Source organism: Mus caroli, chromosome 11 (genome assembly GCF_900094665.2).
Source record: "Mus caroli chromosome 11, CAROLI_EIJ_v1.1, whole genome shotgun sequence".
Taxonomy (NCBI): Eukaryota; Metazoa; Chordata; class Mammalia; order Rodentia; family Muridae; genus Mus; species Mus caroli.
Genome location: NC_034580.1, coordinates 8,873,096 through 8,895,654, shown reverse-complemented (window position 1 = coordinate 8,895,654; position 22,559 = coordinate 8,873,096). Strand labels below are relative to the sequence as shown.

At 40.7% G+C, this 22,559-nt stretch overlaps 1 protein-coding gene across 6 annotated transcripts in view; it reads left to right on the top strand.

Annotated features, from left to right (window-relative positions):
• Positions 1 to 22,559, top strand: part of Cobl (cordon-bleu WH2 repeat protein) — a 230,454-nt gene that overhangs the window by 76,118 nt on the left and 131,777 nt on the right. For 2 of the 6 annotated variants that reach the window (XM_021176724.2, XM_029483413.1), the window contains exons 2-6: positions 853 to 1,056; positions 9,292 to 9,502; positions 11,564 to 11,792; positions 17,655 to 17,752; positions 21,742 to 21,816. In XM_021176724.2, the coding sequence (XP_021032383.1) occupies positions 853 to 1,056; positions 9,292 to 9,502; positions 11,564 to 11,792; positions 17,655 to 17,752; positions 21,742 to 21,816 (817 nt within the window). Of the gene's footprint in view, positions 1 to 852; positions 1,057 to 9,291; positions 9,503 to 11,563; positions 11,793 to 14,042; positions 14,088 to 17,654; positions 17,753 to 21,741; positions 21,817 to 22,559 lie in introns of all 6 variants that reach the window. The other 4 variants (XM_029483416.1, XM_029483415.1, XM_029483412.1 and 1 more) reach the window with 3 other exon arrangements.

The window sequence follows — 22,559 nt, the reverse complement described above, 5'->3', positions numbered from 1 at the left end:
TACACACACCCGTACACACACACACACACACACACACACACACATATATATATATATATATATATATATATATATATATATATACACACACACACACATATGCATGTATTCAATATGTAAAATGCAGTGCCTATGTTACTTGCTTTTCCTTACTATCTGGAGTATCCATCGGGTGAGTGTCTTGTTGACAGGGGCTGGGACATTGCCTCTAAGGTTAAGTGAACATTCAAGCCACAGTTTAAAATAAGGTGAAAATGAAGACAAGGTGTTGCATGTTAGGGCGCTACAACTCAAGTCCTTTGGCTGCCCACAGCCACATCCATGACAATGTCTATAAGGGTAGTGTCACACTGAGGGACTTTCTGGATAATGTTCGATGGATAATTTAGTACCAGAGCGTCTAATATTATTGATCCAGATCCTCAGAACTACTCCTAGATCCTGAGCTGGAGAGGATGGAAGCAAGAACTTTGCAAAAATTTCGAGATGCCCACTCACTTACTGGTGGTGAGCCAGTATGTATAATCCCGAAAGGGCCAGGCCGGCAAACTCAGATGCTTAACACCTTAACCAGCTAGAAAGTTGGACACGTCGCTTCACATGGGGACCACAGTTTTAGGATTTTCTTTTTCAAAAAGAAAAAAAATGCTTCCCATGGTGTTTCTTTGAACTGGTTTGGTTTTTACTTGTTTGTGGAAGATATTATCTGTTAGTACTGGAGACTGCTGACCTACAACTTTAAAGGAGCTCTCAAGGTATTTCTGAAGCAAACCATAAATGCTTTTGAGGATGAATCATTTGGAGGCAAGCATGAAACCCTCATCTTAGTGTTTCTGTATTATTATTTTCCAGAAGGAAGATGAAGGCCCGTGCTCCACCACCTCCTGGAAAGCCTGCTGCCCAGAATGTCCATAGCGAACAGAAACTGCCCCATGATGCCACCCTGGGATCACAGCAAAGCCTGGTCTACATGAAGGAGACACTGCAGAACAGCACCTTGGACATCACTGTGGTTCTGCCCAGTGGACTGGAGAAGCAGAGTGTGGTTAGTGGGAGGTAAGATCCTGGTATCTGGGTGGAGCTTCCTGTGTTTCTTCTCATGTGTGTGGGACAAGAAGGAAGGATGGGTGTGGACTGCTATACTTATATTGAATTTGACCCAGATTAGAATGCATGCTATAGATTGGTGCAACACCACAGGTAGTCGAGCCAAAACAGTCCCACTGGGAATGCTGTGGGCTGACTGGCCTAGCCAGACTCTCTGTAGTCTTTATGGGATCCAAGTCCATCCCGGTAGAGTTAGGGCTCAGAGTCTGTAGGGATATATACATTTTCAAAATTATTTTATGTGGAAATTATACACTATGCTGATGAGTATTGCTTCCAGCTTTGGTATACACCCATGACTGGAATTCTTGTGTTCTAAGATACCATGCCTTTAGTTGTAATAGACCATATCATATTGTCTTTGAAATAGTGTAAAAAGTTATTTTTCAAGCAGGATTCCTCCTTGTAGCCATTGTCGCATATATAGGACAATCCACATTAGCATCAAAGGAGGTGTTTGGACTTGAGACCGTTCCCTTGTGGCATTTCCCCAGGCCCAGTTCAGAGTCTCAGAACCTTAAGAGTTTCTGTGAATGTTTATTTTATAGAACTGTGACTACATTCTCTACACATTTCCCACAAAACCTTATAATGTAAGCCGTATATTATACTATCATAGTTTAAAACTGATTTTACAGTGCATGCCATCCTAACCAGTAAATGTATAATTATGTTTTATATATTTTACTAGTTGATACTTACTGCTTTCTCTTCTCTTACATTGTGGCATCTGGACAATAATTCACAAATTTTGCTTGACAAGCACAAGGAAAGGTGGAAAGTAAAAATGTTTCTGGAAAATGCTTTCAAGTGAATATACTGTGCTCTCTCTGCCTTCAGTACGTTTTTCCCTATAGAGCAGAAGTTATCACCATGTAGTTCTGAAAGATTCCTACCAAGACTACTGAGAGCCTTATCAATTATTCAGATAACATTCTCTTTCTAAGCAGGAAAGCTTAGAGTCTGGAAGAGCCAGCCTCAGCCCAGACACCTCTGTCCCTGGGCTTTTTTTCTGTTATAGGCAAGGTCATACTTCACCCTTTAATAATAAGAAGTGGGCTGATATCAGATTCCAGACTTTTATTCATTTTTCCCCTCTTCTGCTTAAGCAGCAGTTTTAGCAAAGAGCATATTCATCTTGCCCTAAAGTGCAGTTTACAAAATATAGCCAGTCCTGAACCATGTATTTCCTGATGGAGAAAACGTGCTAGTTGCTGAGTGCTTATGACCCCATTCTGCAAAGCATAGTTGGTTTGATTTTTTTTTTTAGCAGCTCTTGAATTTAGAAACACAAATAAAAGCCTCTATCTGTTTTAAATATTAAGACATAAGGATTGGTCTTGGAACTGTTCCTGACTAAGGAAGAAGGCTTGGCAAGCCTTTAGGAGTGAGGTTACCAGCTCTCTGCATGGAGGGTGGGAAGGAAGCCAGCAGCCCCATTGCTTTAATTAGGAGCACAAGGGAAGAGAGTATCTTTGAAGACACAGTCCTCTCAGCCCCAGGGGAGCTTCATAAAAGGCTCTTAAGTGTTGACAGTGTTGGGCTGTGTCATCTTAGTGTAGAGAATTAGTCACATCCACATCGGTTCACACAGCTACGGCACATCTGGCAGAGAAAGGCCAATGTTGCCTTTTGCAGAATTGAGGAAATCTCTCCCAGTCTTCAGTCCTGTAATTCTGCCCCTAAAAACCTAAACACCATGGAATAGACAACTTCATACCTGTGCAAGAATTCCAGGGCATGAGCCTTGTAAAGCAGTGTGAGGACTTCCACTTCTTTGTTATTAAGCCTATAAGAGAAGCTATTAAAAACAACTCATTATTTTAAGAAAGGAGTTACCATACCCAATTTTCCTCATTCCTCCCTTCTACCCTCCCTCCTTCCCTCCTTCTTTCCCTCGCTGCCTCCCTTACATCTAATAAAGGAGAATATGTTTTCTGTGAAGAACTAACAAGATTAAAGGTCTAGCATTTAAATGACCAAGCCTTGCTATTGTAGAGAAGGAGAGGGGTGTTTTCAGCGATGCAGACCTTGGTAGAAGGTGCTGTGCTTGCTTGGATAATAGTCGTAATCATTTTTGTGGGTTCCTGGTAGATTGCTAAATATGAAAATGTTCATTTATCCATTGAACAAACTAAATAATAAATTACTCTGGACAGAGGGTGCCTCAGCCACACGGGAAAGCAGAACATTTGCTGAGCGTGGAGGTCTGTGTTATAGAGTCTAGACTCAGGAGAGACAGAGGAGCCTGCACTTGGAGTGGTTCTACTGAAACCTACACAAGTTATAAGAGATCTGGCTTCAGAGTACTAATTTTCTTTAAGCACAAGGAAAAACAAATATATTAAAAGTGGCATGTAAATTTTAAGACATCCCAATTAGTTCCTCAAGGGTAAGTAGGTTGGATCCAAGTCTGCCATAGCCATGCACTAAATGAGCAGCATGTAGAAGACATTGTCTCCCTCTCCTATAATCTGGATACAGAATACTACAGACCAGCACTTCTCAGTGTGAAGGCTGAAACCCCTTTGGGGGTCGAATGAACCTTTCATAAGGATTACATCAGATATCCTGCATACCAGATATTAGCATTAACATTCTAACAGCAGCAAATAAAATCAGTTAGTAACAACAAAAATAATTTTATGGTTGGGGTCACAACTCGAGGAACTGTCTTAAGGTATCGAAGCATTAGGAAGATTGAAAACCACTTCTGGAGACTCTGAGGAAAGGTAACCTCCAAGATAGAGGTGAAAGACAATGAGGACAGAGTTTTAAAAGGGAAAGAGTTACTGTGGTCAGAAAAGGGATACATTCAGGGCATAACATGTCCACACCTGCTCAGGTAACCCACACCATATGGCCTCATTATTGGATAGGACAGACACCAGGTTTACCTGGATTCCCAGGTTTAGCTTATCTCCTCTCTTCACGTCAAAGATTCCAACCAGTGTTTCCTTCAGAAGGTTTTAAAGTTCAGTTGCCTTAAGAGGTTAGGTTAGCAACCTGCACCTCTCTGTAAACCCAATAGTTAGACAATTTATAGACAGGCAACAGATGCAAGGCCTTGACAGACCACGTCTCTGGCATTGTATTCCATTCTGCTAGCTCTAGCATTTGTTAACCAGACCTAGGCTGTCTTAAGACTGGATTCTTGCTTGAGATTTCAGCTCAAATCTGAAGTCTTGCATCTGGCCACCAGACCTTCCTGTCTGTGGATCTATTTCTGGTCTCCCATCTTGTCCTTGACCATGCTGGTGTTTTGGATATGTTCTCTGGTGAAGATCCTCAGTACTGACTGTCTGCCAAGGACCTTGATTACATATTTACTGTCTTGCCTCTCAGATGCCACATGAACTGGTCAGACCAGACTTTCTCTCAGGATCTGCACTGACCTATTTGTATGCCTCACCCAGTGCTCCTGGGCACATGCTGGCCTTGGTCCATACAAGAAACTAGGACACATTGGAACACTTAAGATTTGGCCATGCATACAAATTGTTTTTTAAGACCATCAGGATATACCTGTAAAAGCAGTTGGCATACCTAGCACCCAGTGATCCATATGGTCAACAAAGGTTCCAAATGTGCATATCTTGATACTTAGTATCAAGACATTCTAAAGATGAGCCCTGTCTACACCAGTCACATTAACAACACCAGAGAATTTGTAAGAACTATAGGTTTTGCAGTCCCACCCAAGCTTGGCTGAATTAGAATACCACAGGTGTGGTCCATCAAACTATGTTTCCACAAGCCCCAAAGTTTCAGTTAGCATGTGGATACAGAGATCCTCTGCTCACAGCATACTTGTGGCTCTGCTCTTGGCCAGGCACTCTGTCCCAAGAGTGAGTCTGGGCTCTTACTGGCCCTATGGCATGAGAAAGGAGACTGTAGTATACATAGTCTACCAAGAGGTCTCCTCATCTCTACCACACCAGACCTAGTGTCTTCAGTACCTTTCTATCTATCCTGTGCATCTGAGGGTATGGTCCCTCTATTTCAGGAGGGCTGTTTGTCCATTTGTGTTCTCTCTGACACTACCCTTTGTACAGTGGTGGTAGAGACCCTTCATTTCCTATTGCTCAGTAGCACTATGAAGACAGCCATATAAGGTAGAAGATCAGTTTCTTACTGGGTAGTGGTCAGGCAAAGCCATTTTTGAACTTTGTATACATTTAGAAAGCATCATATTTTTTAAGAGAAAGAAGTTTATATATACAAATTCTACTCATATTTCAAATCTAAAATTAGAGTTTGTAACAAGTACCCAGATACAGTTTTATCTCTGTGTTATAAATGTTACAAGGCACTGTACAGCAGAGGGCAAAGCAGCAAGGGGGGAAAAAAGCCATGGAAGATAGATGAGCAAAAAAAAAAAAAAGAAAAAGAGAAAAGAAAAGAAATTTTAGGTTACTTTTTAAGGTAAGTTTTAAGTGAGCCTTTCCAGCTCAGCTTGCTTGTTTTGGGGGTGCTTACTCCCCCTTTTTAATATAACTTTTCTTTTTCTGTTAAGCTTGTGATTTTACGGTAATGGTGATTAGATAGAGATGGCCTGCAGAGGAATATTTTCCTACTTTATCCATGTTCCTGGGTCTTTTGAAGGCCTCATCATTGATGCCACCGTCTCTAATACTTTGTAACTTCCAATCATGCCTGACTCTGCCTTTGACATTCTAAGTATGTCTGAATTTCTAAGTGTCTTTCATTCCTTGGGAGATGGGGGAAAATATTTTGCAGTTTAAGGGTCTGATGTCACTTGCTGAAAGCAGGGTGGCATTCAGTCAAATACAGACCGTGACCCTCTGCCAAAGCTATGTGAAATTCACATGGAAAAGAACAGTGAAGTGTCATGTACTTAGCAAGCAGTGACATGGTGCATGCTACTGAGCTAACACTGTTTAGTGTCTTGAATTTATTAATTCATAGAAGTCTCCAGCAACCCTCTGAGCTGGCCTCTAGCCTAATGTCACCACAATAAGAAACCGAGGCATAAAGCAATGCAGCCAGTTTTCTTGGCTCAGAGAGGCAATGCATAGCAATCCTAGGATCCCACACAGTCTGTGTTAGTTCCTCTAATAGAACATGGCCGCAGGAAAGACACCAGTCCTTGGTCAGAGGATGATGTCAGAAAACTGTGGACCATGGGCCAGGACTTCTCTAGGAGATCCTGGTGAGGAGAGGCCAGACTCAGCAGGTGGTGAGAATGATGGGGAGTGTCCAAATAGCCTTGCCAGTATTTGGAAAATTCTCTGTGGCCCTGTGACACACTGACCTACTAAGACCTCAAGGAGGCATATACATAACACCCAATTAATAAAGCCATCAGCTCTTTGTTCATAGCCAACAAAAGGCAAGTTGGGATCTGATAGATCTGATAGATAAAACCCCACAGGACTGTAGGCAAGCTAGTGCTTTTGTTCATTCTTAGGCATTGTCAGTATGCAGAAGGCTGTCTTTCCCTTTATGAATAGTTTCTCCAGGAGTACCAAAGGAGCTTATTTAGATCTGAGGAGCTTCTTAGAGTTTTCTCAAATGCCATTCAGTAGCATTTTAACAGGTCTGTTACAAACTGGAAAAGACCTGGCCCCCTCACTCTTTTGTTTCACACAGGCTCCTGAGGTGCATACAGTGTCACAGTCATGACTAATCATAACAGCATCCTCTTAAATAAAATGTCAACCCCCTCCTGACATGTAATAAATTGACCCAGTGTCCTGTATTTTCTTTCCTGCACCCAGGTTCCTGTTAAAGTTCCCAATTCCCACTAGAGTCCTCAGGAGACAGCTCCACCAGGGATCTCACAGTGAAGGATGGTTAGAGCAATATGGAGCAGATAAGGAAGACATCAGTCCTATCTGCCCCCAACCTCCTTATCTTGCCATAATGACTGAGCTGAGCTGAGTGTAGGTTCTAGCCACCAGGAAGCTATGTTTGTCTCTCAAGGCTGAATTCATGGCTGTGCTCTATGTATATTGCAACATGCGTGGTGAGCCATGGCTAGTTCATTGTGTTCTATAGTCTTTGGGGTTTGGAGGTTTACTCTGTTTGTTTCTGTGCCTCCCCTCTCTCCCTCTCCTTAATAATAAATTGGGATAGGTAGGTTATAGGTTGTTGAAAACTGTTCCCATCCTTGAATGTTGAAATATAATTGCAACTTCCATAGGATGAAACATTCTCTAGGAAAACTACATCTTTTCCTTGGTGACTTGGGAGGACAGAGGACAGTATTACATAGGGATTGGGTCAACTGAAATATCACTTGATATATAAAGTTGAGATGTGAACACCTAGTTATATACATGGTCCTAATTCCCAAACACTGTCAATACATAGTGTTGCATGTGCTGGCTTCTGCTAAGCCAAGAGGGTATGTTCTCTGCAGTGGAGAAAGCCCCAAACAAACTATGCATGCTCCCTTTCATTGCACTGTGATTCAGACCTTAATGTTTGGATGGAAGTAGTAAGGAGCTATACAATACTAGCAAATAAAACTCAGTATTATTTTAGCACTGCTCAAAGACATTTCTTTGTGCAGAAGGCTTTGCTGTGGTACATGGTGCATGTCATTGTGTGCTTTCCTTTTTACTTTTAAGTTCTGTGTTGAGAGAAAGGTGAAGCTAGAAGAATCAGAATTCACTGCCGGGTTTCTCCTGCTCATGTCTTAGTTTCTGAGTCAATGTTGAATGTGTCCTGGTCCTTCCCACCCAATATCCTAGGGACACAGGGTACCAGCTTCATGGGAATTATTGTTGTACTGCTTGGTGCATGCTGCTAATGTCCTCTTACACATAAGATGTGGTAAGCATTGCCCTGGAGATAATAGTGAGTGTTTCTTTGGAGTGATCAGGATGGTCTGGATATTGTTCAGCTACAATAAGTGAGAAATACGGCACTTGGGGGATTCTTTTGGCATTAGATTTGCCCAGAGGGAAGGAGGGAGGGACAAAAGCAACCACTCCTTGCTGTGATTTTTGTTTGTTCATTTCATAGCTTTTCGAATAAATGACCTAGTAACATAATACCCGAGTAAGAAATCTGTTATATTTTCTAAATTAAACTTTTATGCATTTTCCTTTATTTTCTTAATTTTCTCTCTCTCTCTCTCCTCCCTCCCTCCCTCCCCCCTTATGTTTGTCTGTGTGTGTGTGTATGTGTGTGTGTGATTTTTATTGTATTTCAGTCAGTTATTATGTATCCATCATGGCAAGATATTTTAAAATCATGGATAGGTACTCAATTTTATATGATATTTTTAGTACTAATTGAGGTGTATATGTGTTTTTATCATTCATCTTAACAGTATGATATGTCACATTATTTATTGACTTGCATGCATACATTGAACCAAGTTTGAATTCCAGGAAAAGTTCCTACTTGTTCGTGGGTATTACCTTTTTGCTGTGCTGTTGAATTGCATCAATAGTATTTTATTGAGGATTTTTGTTTTCATTCCTATTTGTTTTGGATGGCAGCCTCCATTTTGCTGATGTTATACTTTGGAGATGCTCAGTCTTCTTTCGTTATTGAAGAGTTTAAGAAACATTGTGTGTTACTCTTTGGATATTCAGTATACTTTTTGGTTGCAGCCTTTGGTTTTAGATTTTCTTTTTAGGTGAGGTTTAATTAGTGATTCAGCCTCTTTATTTGTTATTGGCATTTTCAAGATTCTCCTTTCTCTTTGATTTGGTCTTGGTAGAGCCTGTCAGTTTCTGCTGAGTAATATCTAAGTTGTTGGCTCATTGTTCATCAAAGTGCCTATCAATTTTTTCAACTTAAAGTTTAGTTGTTTTTTTTTTTTTCAATACTTTACACTTACAAACAACGGGGAAATTCATGCCGTGGGATCAAGGGCTGTGTAGCTTTTGCTTATAGAATTTAGTTAACCTAACAGTTGTATTTAACTAGAAATGGAACTCTTGTTTTTATTTATTATGATTTTGGTTGGCTATTAAAATGAACTGTTAGCATTGAAACTGTTAACATGCCATCATAGAATTATGCATAAGAACCTGCATGTTTTAAAATTGCTACTGCTGCCCTCCTCTTGCTTTGTCTCCTTCATTTTACAAGAGTCTAGTCTTTTTCATCCAGCTGCATGACTATTTGTTCAACCTTACTCAGACAGACAGAAGGGGACCTACAGACAGTCTTGACAACCATGATTTGTTTTCTCCTTTTCAGCCATGCAATGATGGACCTACTGGTTGAACTCTGCCTTCAGAACCACCTGAATCCTTCTCACCATGTCCTAGAGATCTGGTCTTCTGAGACCCAACAGCCTTTGAGTTTTAAGCCAAATACGTTGATTGGGTCCTTGAATGTGCATACTGTACTTCTGAAAGAAAAAGTCCCTGAAGAAAGAGTTAAGCCTGGCCTAACCAAGGCGCCTGAGGTCAGTGGTGCCCGTGGATTGTCTGAGAACATACAGAGATACAAATATATTTGTATATACAAATAGATATATACAAATCTATAGATTTGTAATCTATACTTTTGTACATGAATGTGCAGGAGTGCTAGAGAGGCCAGTGGTGATCTTTGTTTGAGTTCCAAACTCGCATCTCTGTGTTGAGATTCCTTCTTTTATACCAGGTATAACAGGTCCTTTTATACCAGGCACTAACTAGGCTTGTTTACAGGAGATAAAACTTTCCAAATTTACTAATGTTTATTGTTATCATACTGTTCCTGTCTAGATTATACAGATAGAACTGTTGTAAGACAAGCTGCCCATCAGAACCTTCCTGAAGATGGAAAATATCCCTAAATCCCCATTGTCCAGTATAATAGTCACAGGTTCTGTGTGGCACCCGAACACTTGGAATCTAGCTAATCTTATCAAGAAATAGATTTCTCAGGTTTATTTGATTTGACTTATTAACTGGTGACTGCTTTCTTGACACATGTATTTTTGGGTTTCTTTTTGCTCCAGCAGGCACAGCTCCAAAAACGAACTCACTATCTTAGAGAGAGAGGAGAGATAGGCCCTTTTGAAAAAACTGTTTTGATTTTTGCTACTTTCTTTCGGTTATGAAAGAGGGGAGTGGTAATATGAAGATGAGTAGGGGATAAGAAGTGGGAAGAACCTGTGAGGAGTTGGGGGAGAAGAATGAATATGATCAAAATATATTATCTGGATTTTCTAAAAAAAAAAAAATGTTTTCAGGAATATTTATACTGTTGCATCCAGGGAATGTCTTAGTTGTCATTTTATTACAAGTATAAATTATCAAGTAAAATTAATTCCAAGTTCTTACATGGCTTTGTAATATTTTTGAGCATGGCCTTAAGGCTCTAGTTAAGGCTAGTTAAGTACTAGCCGAATCAGATTCTCAAATCAGATATGCTCAAACCTTGATTTCAAAACTGGCAGTTATTCCAGTAATTTGTTACCTGTGAATCTTTCGTTTTCGGTGATTAGTAGCATTGGTTCCTTTTCATCCCAAGTCTGTAGGAGAATCTCACTAGCGCGGCAAACATATGCCGTGTTTCATGGAGAAGGGACATCCTTCACACCCTGTGGCATCTTTTAACTGCTTTGGCTCCAGGGACATAGTTCCTCCTGCAGAATTCCAGGCTGGAGCAGGGCCCTATATTCCTCCTAAATTCCAGCTCATTAAGTCCACTAAGCCTGCTATTCAGAGTCCAGGGGGACGATGGCATTTCATCTGTCACTCTCCTCACATGCTACCTTGATCTTTGCGAGGGCTTTGTACCCTGTGGAGAATAGTGAGGGTGAATTGGAGTAGTCTGCATGAAGCTTTGACTCCTACAATGTTTTGATGGGCCACTTAGACTCACTATAGGTACTTATAATCAGCAAATTTAGAGAAATTGTTTTTCTTTCTGATTATTATGTCTGGTATTTGAGAAAAATTAAATGCATTTCTGGCTTATTATAAAAAATGTATAGTGCATCTGTATGCATGTATTTGTATTCGCACATATGTCTGTGTATATATATTATATGTACTTATAAAGTCTTTATAAACATATATTTATATATACATCCATATATTCATGTAATGTTTTGACTTCTTAAGCAAGCAGTTTTGTTTTACAAGACTTATTCTTAAAACTATTTCTATCATTTACAAACATCTTTCCTTTAGGAAAAAAATACAAATGATTTGTACCCAAGTTTAGGCAGACTCTGTGAAAGGCTGAACATTTAGACAGAATTTAAACTAGGATACCTCAACCATGCCAGTTTTTCCCTGTTGTTTAGCAGTTGCCAATTAACATGAGAGAGTCTAGCAAACATCTCATATTCTGTTCAGTTATTTTCCAGTATTCATTATGCTCTTTTTTTCCCTGGACCCACCAACTTTATGGAAGAAAGATCAGGGTCTGGAAATATCCTGCCATACTCAATCCTAGAATTGAAACAGAAATTAAAACAATTGCAGGAAGACGCACTCATAGAATTCGTATGTCTGGTGTGTTTTTGCAGAAATCCGTACGTCTGGTAGTGAACTACCTGAGAACACAGAAGGCTGTCGTGCGGGTGAGCCCTGAGGTGCCACTACAGAATATTCTGCCAGTCATCTGTGCGAAGTGTGAGGTCAACCCAGAACACGTGATTCTGCTCAGAGACAATGTTGCCGGGGAGGAGCTGGAGCTGTCCAAGTCCCTGAATGAACTAGGGATCAAGGAGCTGTATGCGTGGGACAACAGAAGAGGTGAGACTTGCTACATCCTATATATACCCTGAAGTGGCCACATGGTACATGACCTGATATGTATGTAGTAACTGGACATAAGGTATGCACATAAAACCTGTGTTCTCCCCCTGCAGCTGTCGGGAACACTATCTAGAGGTGGGCATGGGAAGCTTCAGGCACCTGGGGTTTTCTCCAGCAGTAAAGTAGGCAAAGAAGAATCTAGGTTGTTGTCTTATCCTACAATGCTAAGTATGTCTCTTTCCTCCCATGTCTGCAATGCCTTTTACCTTCTGTCTTCCTCTGAGCTCTAAGAAGTAACAGCTAAGAAAAGAATTGGTGAGGCGAGAGAGTACACCTTTTGCTGTTACTACTCAGAGACTACTGAGCACATTGTGTGAGCTTTGTTTCAGTTGTCCTTGCTCCCAGGGTTTAGCCACTGCTTGAATCTAGGATCACTTGCCAGAAGCACATTGACCATCCTCTGAAAGCTCCCAATTCTGGTTCCCGAGATCAGTCCTGCAGACAAATTCTACACTAGTTTACTGTTAGTGCTGTACCTATGGTGTGCCTGTGGCGTTTTCCAGGACAATCATTAGTAGCACCAATGAGTGGTGGCTCCTGCGAAATGTTGCTACAGGGCAGTGTATTATATATTTAGATTTTTTCTGATTGGCATAATGGTTTCAATTTTTAGTTAATAATCAGACAAAAACATAATTTATAGTCCTTGACTTTATAGTTTTAAGATGGACTTTCAGGTGTGCTGTGGAACTCTGCCCTTGTGACATAGCTGTGCTATCATGAACTCAGAGCAGCCATGCAGGGACCCTTACAAGATCTGGCAGACTAATATGACTGTTATGTCATTTGTTATTACTTTCCAGATCAACTGACTTTTAAAAATATGCAGTTGGTCTTTTATATGTTCTTTTATAGCCTTTAAGATACAGGTTTTTACATAATTTCTTCTTAAAATGTGATTTTCCTTCTTAACGAATATATTGTGAGAACAGTGGTCACGGTGTCTCTTATAGTCCAGTCCACACTTTACCTTTCTCAGCCCACATCCTCCCTGGGGATTCTGTATTCATCCTCTCACCTGACATGGAAGAAAGGTAGTGTAAGGTAGATGGAATATCCTCCTTAAAAGAGTATCTGAGAGAATATTGCATCTAGTCAAGTTTATTGCTGCTGATGCTGTGCTACTTGAGATTGAATTCAGAGTCTCATACTTGATCTCCCAACCACTATCTCTTAAAAGCACAGACAGTGCTCTCAGCATCAGTGGCACAGACCCAGATGCTCTGAGTGTGTTTGGTTATATTTAAATTTGGATTATAGAATATTTTAGAGAAAAAGAAAAAAAAAACTGTCCCACATTAAGGAATCTGAGTGAAAGGCTTGCACACTGAGGCTTCTGTTACATACCACGCTCGGACAACAGAACAACAGAAGTTCAAATGCTTCCTGGAGAAGCCATACAAGCTGCCCCTCTGTTAAGGAGAAGCCCCACTGCTCCCAGTTATCAGAGACATGGAAACTGAAGCCTTCAGCAGGGCTACAACTCAGCATAGCTCTTACTGGCACAAAGTGCAGCCAATTAGCATTTCTGCTCTTTACTGAAACTAGCTACTCCAAAGACCCTGAGTATACTACTCACTGCCATGACAGTCTATTTCCCTGCGCTGTGGTAGGCAGGCCCCACGGCCAACTGTATGTCTTTTACCAGTAACATGCCTCTTTTGGTGACCTTGGTTACCAACCATCCTGCTCCATGTCTCTACCTTATGCTGCTGATTACCAAACATCTAAGAGAGGAGAATCTTCCAGAGGGTGTCCTTGGGAACCCTTTTCTCTTCTGAAGCTGATCAGCAGAACTCCTAGGGTGCGTGTGGGGTGCCCTTGCAAGAGGCTAGGGGGCAGGACTTAGCCTTTTCCTCATCTCTGCAGTTGATGGAGAAAGGGGAGATGGCAGCTAGAGGTTACTGTGCTGCTGGCCAAATGCCTCCACTGTTTGAACACTGAAGACACAGCTTGAAGAATTCCAAGGCTCTGCTGCCCCCTGTGCTCACAGCAGGCATAGCAGCTTGTTGCTGGGACTAAGAGGCCAGGCCTGGAGGTACAGGCCAGCTCTGCATATGCCCTTGTCTCTTTTGTAGGTGGTGTAACCCCACACTTGAGGCTGAGGGAGTAGTTAGTTAGATCTTTGGTTTGGGCTGCTGTAGACCTCCAAGTTGTTCTCATTTTCTCATTGCCTGCCTTTTCCAGTTCTTCTGACCAAAACGCAGTCTGAGCCTTCCCTGAGCTGTCAAGGTACTGTGAGCTCACAGGCTGCACTCTGCATGACTCCAGATGGGAGGGTGCACGGAAGTGATATGTCTGTCAGACCTCAAAGAAGAGTTTGGCTAGAGGCACTCTGGGGAGGGGAGAGGGCTTGCTGGGTTGATTTGAGGTTATGATTTAAGTTTTTATTTCCCTGTTTTTTTTTTTTAAAGACAAGAACACCTTGCGTGAGAATTTGCTATGCAACTTTAATCCATAGAAATGGCTGAGACTGTTGACAGAAATGCTATAGCTCAGAATTTCAGGTGAAAGTGATGTGTACAGAAATAACATCAGTTCCCATTGCCTTGACTTGTTTTTTATTCTTACATTTGTGCTTCCTGCCTAGATCTATCCTAGATGTTATAGAGTGTCCACCAACTTGGGATTGAAACTGACCCCTATCTATCATAGAAATATAGGTATGCAAAGGGTTAGTTCAAATTTGGCACCCTCATTGAGCAAATATCTGTATATACATGTGCATACACATATTCATGAAGAGGTAGCTACATATATTTATCTGCACGTATTTTTACAAATTTGCATAAGCATATATGTACAAATATATGCACAGGTGAATTGTGAGTTTAATGAGTCCTTTAGACTTTTCACATACCCATGTAGGCATGCATAAATATATATATATATATATATATATATATATATATACTAAAAGGCTAATATTCCTATGAAGTTTTATATTTGACAGAAAGTTTGTCATTTTTCTAAAGTATGTGATAGCAGATTTGATTTTTTTAAATAAAATTAATGAAAGAAACTGCAGCATTTGCATGGATCGCAGTCTGCTATGGATTGCCTGAGTGCCGGAGCTGAGTGGACCTATTTACCAACCCATAGCCAACCTGCCTCATCAACAGAATTTCTCACCATGTCCCTTAAGGAACACCATTGTCTTGAACAGGACACACACATACATAACCACTGTAGCCATCCTGGGAGATTCTGCTTGGGGATTTGGGCAGATGGGGCTGGGGAGAAGTGAACTTTACTACTACTTCCTTTATTCATGTCTAGAGTCTAGTGATAGTACACCTTACAGATAGATAAGCTATGATGATAATGGCCACTTGGACCACGTGGGAAGGGAAGTCCCACCTGTTCTCTACCAGGGACTTGTTTAGTGACCATGGAACTGCCCAGGTTCCACTTTTCCCATCTAGACCAACAGCTGCGTTGGACTTCTACCTTCTCCATTTCTGTGCCACCCAACTTACCTTCATTATCATCCCCATCACTTTAATGCATCCAAATTGGAAGTGCTGTCCCGAAGATTAAATGTGAGCCTTGAAAATAAGTGTCGTGCTACCACGCGTGATCATTCCTCTTAAAGCACATGCTCTCTGGGGAAATCTATGTGTCCATAGCTTACTGCCCTGGTAGGACAGCCTAGCTGTCTATGAAGGCTTAGCCTGATACCAATGAGAGATCTTTCTTGCTTTGTTCTCACCTTACTACAGTGTTTACCTAGTATCAGGAACCTCTTATATAGCTCTTTTCAGTTCATAGGCAAAGCCTTTAAAAATATATTATCAACTTGAGGCCTAGGCTGGTTTGGGAAATCTGAGGCCCTACTGCACCATACAGTTGTTAGTTGAGCAGGAGAAGTCACCTTTCCAAACAGTATGGTTCTGGAGCCAGGGTCATCCTAACTCTTCTTTATGAGGTGGCCTCAGTCCTGTGACCGCCACTTCTATTCAGGAAGAGAAATAAAAGATTCAGTTTGCTTTCAATCTCTCATTTTCCTAGGTACTGTAATATCACCTCTGTCCTAGCAACGTATTTTCTTTCTTGTTTATCTATGGGTTTCTACAGTGTTATCAATTTTAATATATCCTTGTCATATACCATTCAATTGGAAAACTAATATACGCTAGAAATAGACATGTTAATGCATACCATTGTTTGGATATGATATTATTTGTGGTATCAATTTATTTTTTCTTCCTAGTTCTACACTAAGTAAGGGGCTTGATGTGATTAACTTATAATTACGTGTGTGCATGTGTATCTGTACAGCTGCATCATATAAGTAAGTCCTTTGGTTTGGTTGCTGTGTGACTCAGAGCCCACTAATCTCCTTAGCTAAGCCTCTTGCATGTCATTAAGTGCCCTGGCCTGCCCAAACAGGACAAAAGATTTGCTTCCTGCAGGATCCTTTAAGAACTACTGGGCTCCACTTTGGCTTTGTTCAGTAGAGTGCATTCATACATACTTTTAAATGTATTGTCTTTTATGTTCTTCTTTAACTTAGATCTGAAACCACACATCATTAGACCAAAACATTAATGGGTGTTTGCTGGAATTGGGTTAATATACTCATGGCAGTTTGTCAAATTCCACAAGGAAATATTTCCACCAGTGGTCTAGAGGTCTGGCTGTCCTGCATTTTGATCTGGGAAAATTGACCTTTCTACCCTTTACAAATACCTGCCTTGTTTTTGTTTTGGTTTTTCTTAGCTCTGTCATATCTTTATGAGTTGGAAGAGAAGAGTAGGGTGAATAGGCAAATAAGAGAATATAATCTTGAAAGGGAAATGTTCTGGGACTGGAGTGAAGACAACTAGGTGGCTAAGAGTATTGCGCTTTCAGAGGACCTGGGTTTGGTTCCCAGAACATACGCTGCCCCTAAACATCATAACTCTAGCTGTAGGGGATTTGCCGTTCCCTCTGGACCTCTGTGGACACCAGGCATGCACATAGTACATACTCATGTACTATAGGGAAGCACTCATACACATAAGACAAATAAATTTTTAATTAAATATAAAAGAAAGAAAAAATGATGACCAGAATTCCTGGAGATCTGGTTCAGACAGTAACCAAGTCTCTTTCACTGTTCCTCCATGTTCTGGGAAAGAACAGGGACTTCATGATTTAATTAGCATTTTTACCTTACTTATACCTCCTAATACAGACTGCTTTTGCATAGATGTCACAACCCTTGGAGCAATGCTGTTTGATTGGGCAGCAATAGGCATCTGTTGCATTTAGAACTTGAAGTAGTCACAAATGTTCAAGTACTCCAAATGGAGAAACACTGCCAGCCTCGGGTTAACTCTGCCTTTGCAGACTCAGAACCAACGCCAGTGCAAACCATCAGTCACATTCTCATTGACCATGGTAAAGCAATAACATTCTACTTATTTTTGACTAGCTAATTATAAAGTTAACATCTCCATCTTTAATGCAGCTATTGGCAAATATAGAACGACACAGTTTGCACGAGGCTTCTCTTGAAAAGCATCGCTATTGACCATCCATTGATTTGGTTCTTTTCATCCTCCACAAGGACAAAGCCACTCTCAGAGACAATGCTGCCTTAGTTGTTAAAAACCTGTATAAGAACTTCATGCGATTTCCTGTGGACTGCAGGGCTTTGAGGTAGCCACGGAAGGCTTTGAAGGAAACCGTGATGATTTTCTTCTTAGAACTAACAGATTAAAGGGTTCAGTTAAGGTTTTAACAAGTGAAGTACTTAATCTCATGTTTCAAATGCTGAAAAGTAACAGTACTGCTTTTTTCTTCTTCTTCCAGAAATGTTTAGAAAATCGTCACTTGGCAATGATGAGACAGATAAAGAGAAGAAAAAATTTCTGGGATTTTTCAAAGTTAATAAAAGGAGCAACAGTAAGGTAAGTCACATGCAAGTGACTCTATGGGGTGTAAAGGAGTTTCTCACACTATTTCTACTGCACTGTCTAGGAATTTTTAAAAATAATTGTATTTGGTGATACTGATTCTTCCCTAGAGGCTGAAGGCAGCTATTTAAGGTGACCGTGTTTACTCACTGGTAGAGCAGAAAGCCCCTGGACTCTCAGCCACATCTTGCTGAGTGCTCACATTCATACAGAATGCTGCCGAACTCAGTACACAGCCCTTGGGGATGTGAGCGAGTGAATCTTGCATTATTAATTTTAAAGATCATGGTCATTGTCTATGCAAATGAATCCAGCTTTCCAGCTTCAAGTATGAAGTGTGAAGGCAGTGCAGTAAAGACCATTTGTATCTGTTCTGGAACTGCCCCATTTTCTGTAGTTTTTAAGTGTTTGGTTTTTTTTTTAACCTTTTTAACACTACTGAAATCACAGAACACTATTATTGTTTCTTGTCTTGTTATTCTTTGCTCAATAAGTCTGTATATTCATAATAAAAATGCGATATTATATAATAATTTAAAGTCATACTACAAAGAGTTAAAATGAAGAGCTTTGTTTTTCTATTCAATTTAAAGAGCCTCAAAATCATAAATACCTTCCAATTATCTGGCAAAGAACAAAATAACACTATTATATCCTTTTAATAAGTATATTTTACTAACATGTAGTATCTGTTCCTTGCTAGTAAGTATGGGTCAAAAATACAAAGTTGACGCTAAAGTAACAACTAAGTGAGTAAGACGGTTTGCTTTGTAAGCATAAAAACCCGAGTTTGTATCCCCAGCTCCTTGTAGAAATCCAGCTACATGTGTATGTGAGACACACATACACATATCACACATACATCATTTTTACAAAGAAAAGACTAATATAAGTAATTGACCTCAATCCCACTCTCTGAGATGGGACAGTCTCTCCATCTATGAGGTGAGGAAGTCTCTCAGCTCAGCTTCATAGATTTTGGCTCTTTCCTTCTGAACCTGCAGTTCAGAAGGAAATCGTGATTTACTCTGTGCTTGCTGGTGGTGGTGCTAAAACCTAAGGTGCTTTGCCTGGTGTCCTTGAACTATACCAAGCTCTGCCCAGCTCTGGCAGCAACCAGCACATTCTACTAGACTGCTGCATGAATTTCCAGACACTGAGCAACAAAACTCTCACATCCTTAGAGATTTCACAGCCTGTTCTTCCTTCCTTCTGAAAACTTGTAATGGTATTCTCATTCTGCTTTGTGAAGGATGAAGTATATAATTATATATTTTGTGCTCTTTATCCTGTTTGTCTGTGTTCTTTGAAAACTGGTGCTCAGGGTATGTCTCATTAGTGAGATCTTTTTATTCTTAAGTAGCTCACCCCCCTCCTCCTCCTGTTCTTCCCCTTCCTTTCCTGGCCTCTTCCTTTCATGTCAAGTATAAATGAAATTAAAGAATCAGAATTCTTTAGGGCTCTTAATTGTGTTTTTGTTCCTGGTATTGTTTAGATGAACTTGCCGGGACTGTGTTTTCTGTCGTCCCCTTGGTTACCAGCTCATAATAAAACCCTAATTCCCCATCCCTCCCCTTAGATCTAGCTGATTCTGCAACTCCCTCACTGAGACACAGTTCCCAGCAGATAAAGCAACATATAGGGGTAGGGAAACACTTGGTTTAGCTAGTAAGGCAACTGTGAAAGCTTGGGGTTCAGAGACACTATAACTTCTTTTATTTTAATTGTTTTATTTATTTATATTCCAAATGTTGGCCCCCTTCCTGCTCCCTCCTCCAAAAGTTCTTCATCCCGTCCCCCTCCCCTTTTGCCCCTGACAAGGTGCTTCCCCACTAACTCTACCCATCCCCCTCATCTCTCTCACATCCCCCTTCCCTGGGCATCGAGTCTCTATAGATATAGGCACATCCTCTCCCACTTAGACCAGACAAGGCAGTCCTATGCTACATATGTGCTAGAGGCCCCAGAATAGCCCATGTATGTTCTTTGGTTGGTGGTTAGTCTCTGGCAGCTCCCAGGGGTCTGTGTTAGTTGATACTGTTGTTGGTCTTTCTATAGGGTTACTGTCCCCCTCAGCTTCTTCAACCCGTCCCCTAACTCGTCCACAGGGGTTCCTGACCTCTCAGTTCAATAGTTGGGTATAAGTATCTGCATCTGTCTCAGTCAGCTGCTGGTAAAGCCTCTCAGAGGACAGCCATGCTAGACTCCTGTCTGCAAGCATAACATAGCATCAGTAATAGTGTAAGGGTTTGGTGGTCTCCTATGGGATAGATCCCAAGTTGTGCCAGTCACTGGGTGACCTTTCCTTTAATCTCTGCTCCGTTTTTGTCCTGAATTTCTTTAGACCGGAACAATTCTGGGTCAAAATATTTGAATGTGGGTTTGTGTCCCCATCCTTCCACTGGAGGCCCTGTCTATCTACTGGAAGTGTGGAGACCCTCTACCTTTTGACAATGGGAAGGGCAAACACCAGGAACCCAGGTCCTGTCAGGGAAAGAGTCACTGGTGATACACAGTCTGCCCTGTTCATTATAAGAATTTCTCCTTATGCAATAGCTTGTCTTTTCTGCCTTGAACTCCTAGGGTCATTTATCACGCTTTATGTACCTCATCTTTCATTTATTACTGCTTTATTTAAATGTATTTTCGCTGTAGACATCATCCACTTACTTACTCAGCCCTGTCTCTTCTGGGTTGTTCAGTAGACAGGGCTGAATGTGTTATGCATATACTTCCTAGCTCTTTGCCTCTATCCTTGCTATAATTATAGAGATTTTTGCATGCTGAATGCATCCTTTCCTTGTGTCCCTAGAAACCTGAGAGAGAAGATCATCACTGTACGTCAGTATGGTAAAGCAGCTCACATCTTTGTAATTTTAGTCAGTTATAGTGATAGTAAATGCTAGAATGAACACCTGTTTTAAATCCTTGATGTCAATCATCCATTCACATTGCACAGTGCTTAGTAAAGTGTGACTTTCAATTTCTTCATCTATAAAGAGCACTTTGAGTAAGTAACTTTAAAACGATTCTTAAAATCATGTGGCATGATAACAGACAGGCAAGCTCTGACCTCAGTACAGCATAAAATCCAAGAATGGGGCCTTAGGAAGGCATTCAAACTGAAGTTATATTCTAGTATGTTGTCTTTAAGGAAGAATATGCATAGGTGTATTTAGGTGAGTAAATATGTATACCCATAAAAATGTTAATAAAGTGTGTGCCTTAAAGGGACATAATTATGGCTGAGGCAAGTAAGGACAAATGTTTAATATTTTAATTTTTAATGCATCTCAATTTTGTATCACTTTTGACATTACTCATACTCAAACTAGTTGTTTCAAAACCATTCCTAAATGTCAACCTAGGATCTACTTGAAAGTATGAATTCTTTGGTTAAGTCCCTAGATTCTCACTAAGAAGCTAGGGAATTGAGGTTTCTAATTAGCTCTCCCTACCTGATTATGCCGCTGATGGTATATTGTTGTTCGCCTTTTGTGGATAGAGATGGAACCAGCTGTTTGGTAAATGGCTTTTTGTGTACACTCAATCCACTAACTACACAGAGATCAAAACTTGAAATCTTTTTAAGACCCAGTTAATCAGTTGATTTGCTATTCTAAATTTGCCAGTTTATATCCACTACTATTTCTAAATTGGATATTTTTTAAAATAAAGAAATGCTTTGGGGAAAGAAGAAAAATGAAGTTTTGTTCCCAAGAGTTGTGGATTCAGTGGTTGATTTTGGAGTGAGGGAGTGCTTTGTTTAGGAACTGTTTCAAAACAGTGTTCTAGTTCATAAGGTAGAGGAACAAGCATGGACTCTGCTCCCTCCATTGCCTTCAAGCTTGGCTGTGCTATTGTTTGTTTGTTTGGGGATTTTGTTTTGTTTTGGTTTTGCCTTCGTAGCTGTAAGGATACCTGCTCTTGTTGGAGTTTATTTTCTCCTGGAGTTGATGGTGGGGTGCATGTTTGTGTTCTAGGCTGAGCATCTTGGGCTGTCAGGTGCAGATAGTGATGAGGACCCCGCGAAGTCAGCATCTGGAGGGGACTTGAACGTGAGTACTTAACCCAGCGGGTGCTTCTGCTAGCCAGAACTTCTCATTGCAGATAACGAAACTGAAGATTAGCTTCAGTCCACTCTGTTGCTTTGTTTCTAGAAGCTGCACATAGTTTCATGTACTTATTTGGACAGTGTTCAATATTTTAGCTGATAGCTTACGGCCACTGGCAACTCAGATTTATTAAGCTCTGTAACTAGACTTCGTCCACAGAACCCAGAAAGGAATCTCTTAAAACTCCATTTTTCCCACATTTTAAAATTGGCATCTTGAAAGTTTTCTTATAATGTTAAATACCCAAAACAGTATAAATCATTGCACCATATGAGTACTTATATTTTGAATACTTTTAGTAAAAGCCTAACATCTACCTCTAAAATTTATCTAGACAGGGTATAAGGGGATGATGGCTCAGTGCCTGGCATCTACACATAAAGATAGGAATGGCTGCTTTGTGTGTCTATAACCCCAGAGTTGGAGGATAAAAATAAGTAGATCCTTGAAGCTCAGGAGCCAACCAGTCTAGCTGAAATGTCATGCTCCCAGTTCAGTGAGAGACGCTGTCTCAAAGGAAGAAGGTATGAATGACAGAGCAGGACATACAATGATCCTCTGACTTCTGCTCAGCCCATTCACTATCCTCTACACACATGCCCTAATGCACACGTGCACACACAAATTACCTGGGCAAACTCTCCATGTCATTAATGATGCTACACTCTTAGTTTGTACATCAAATC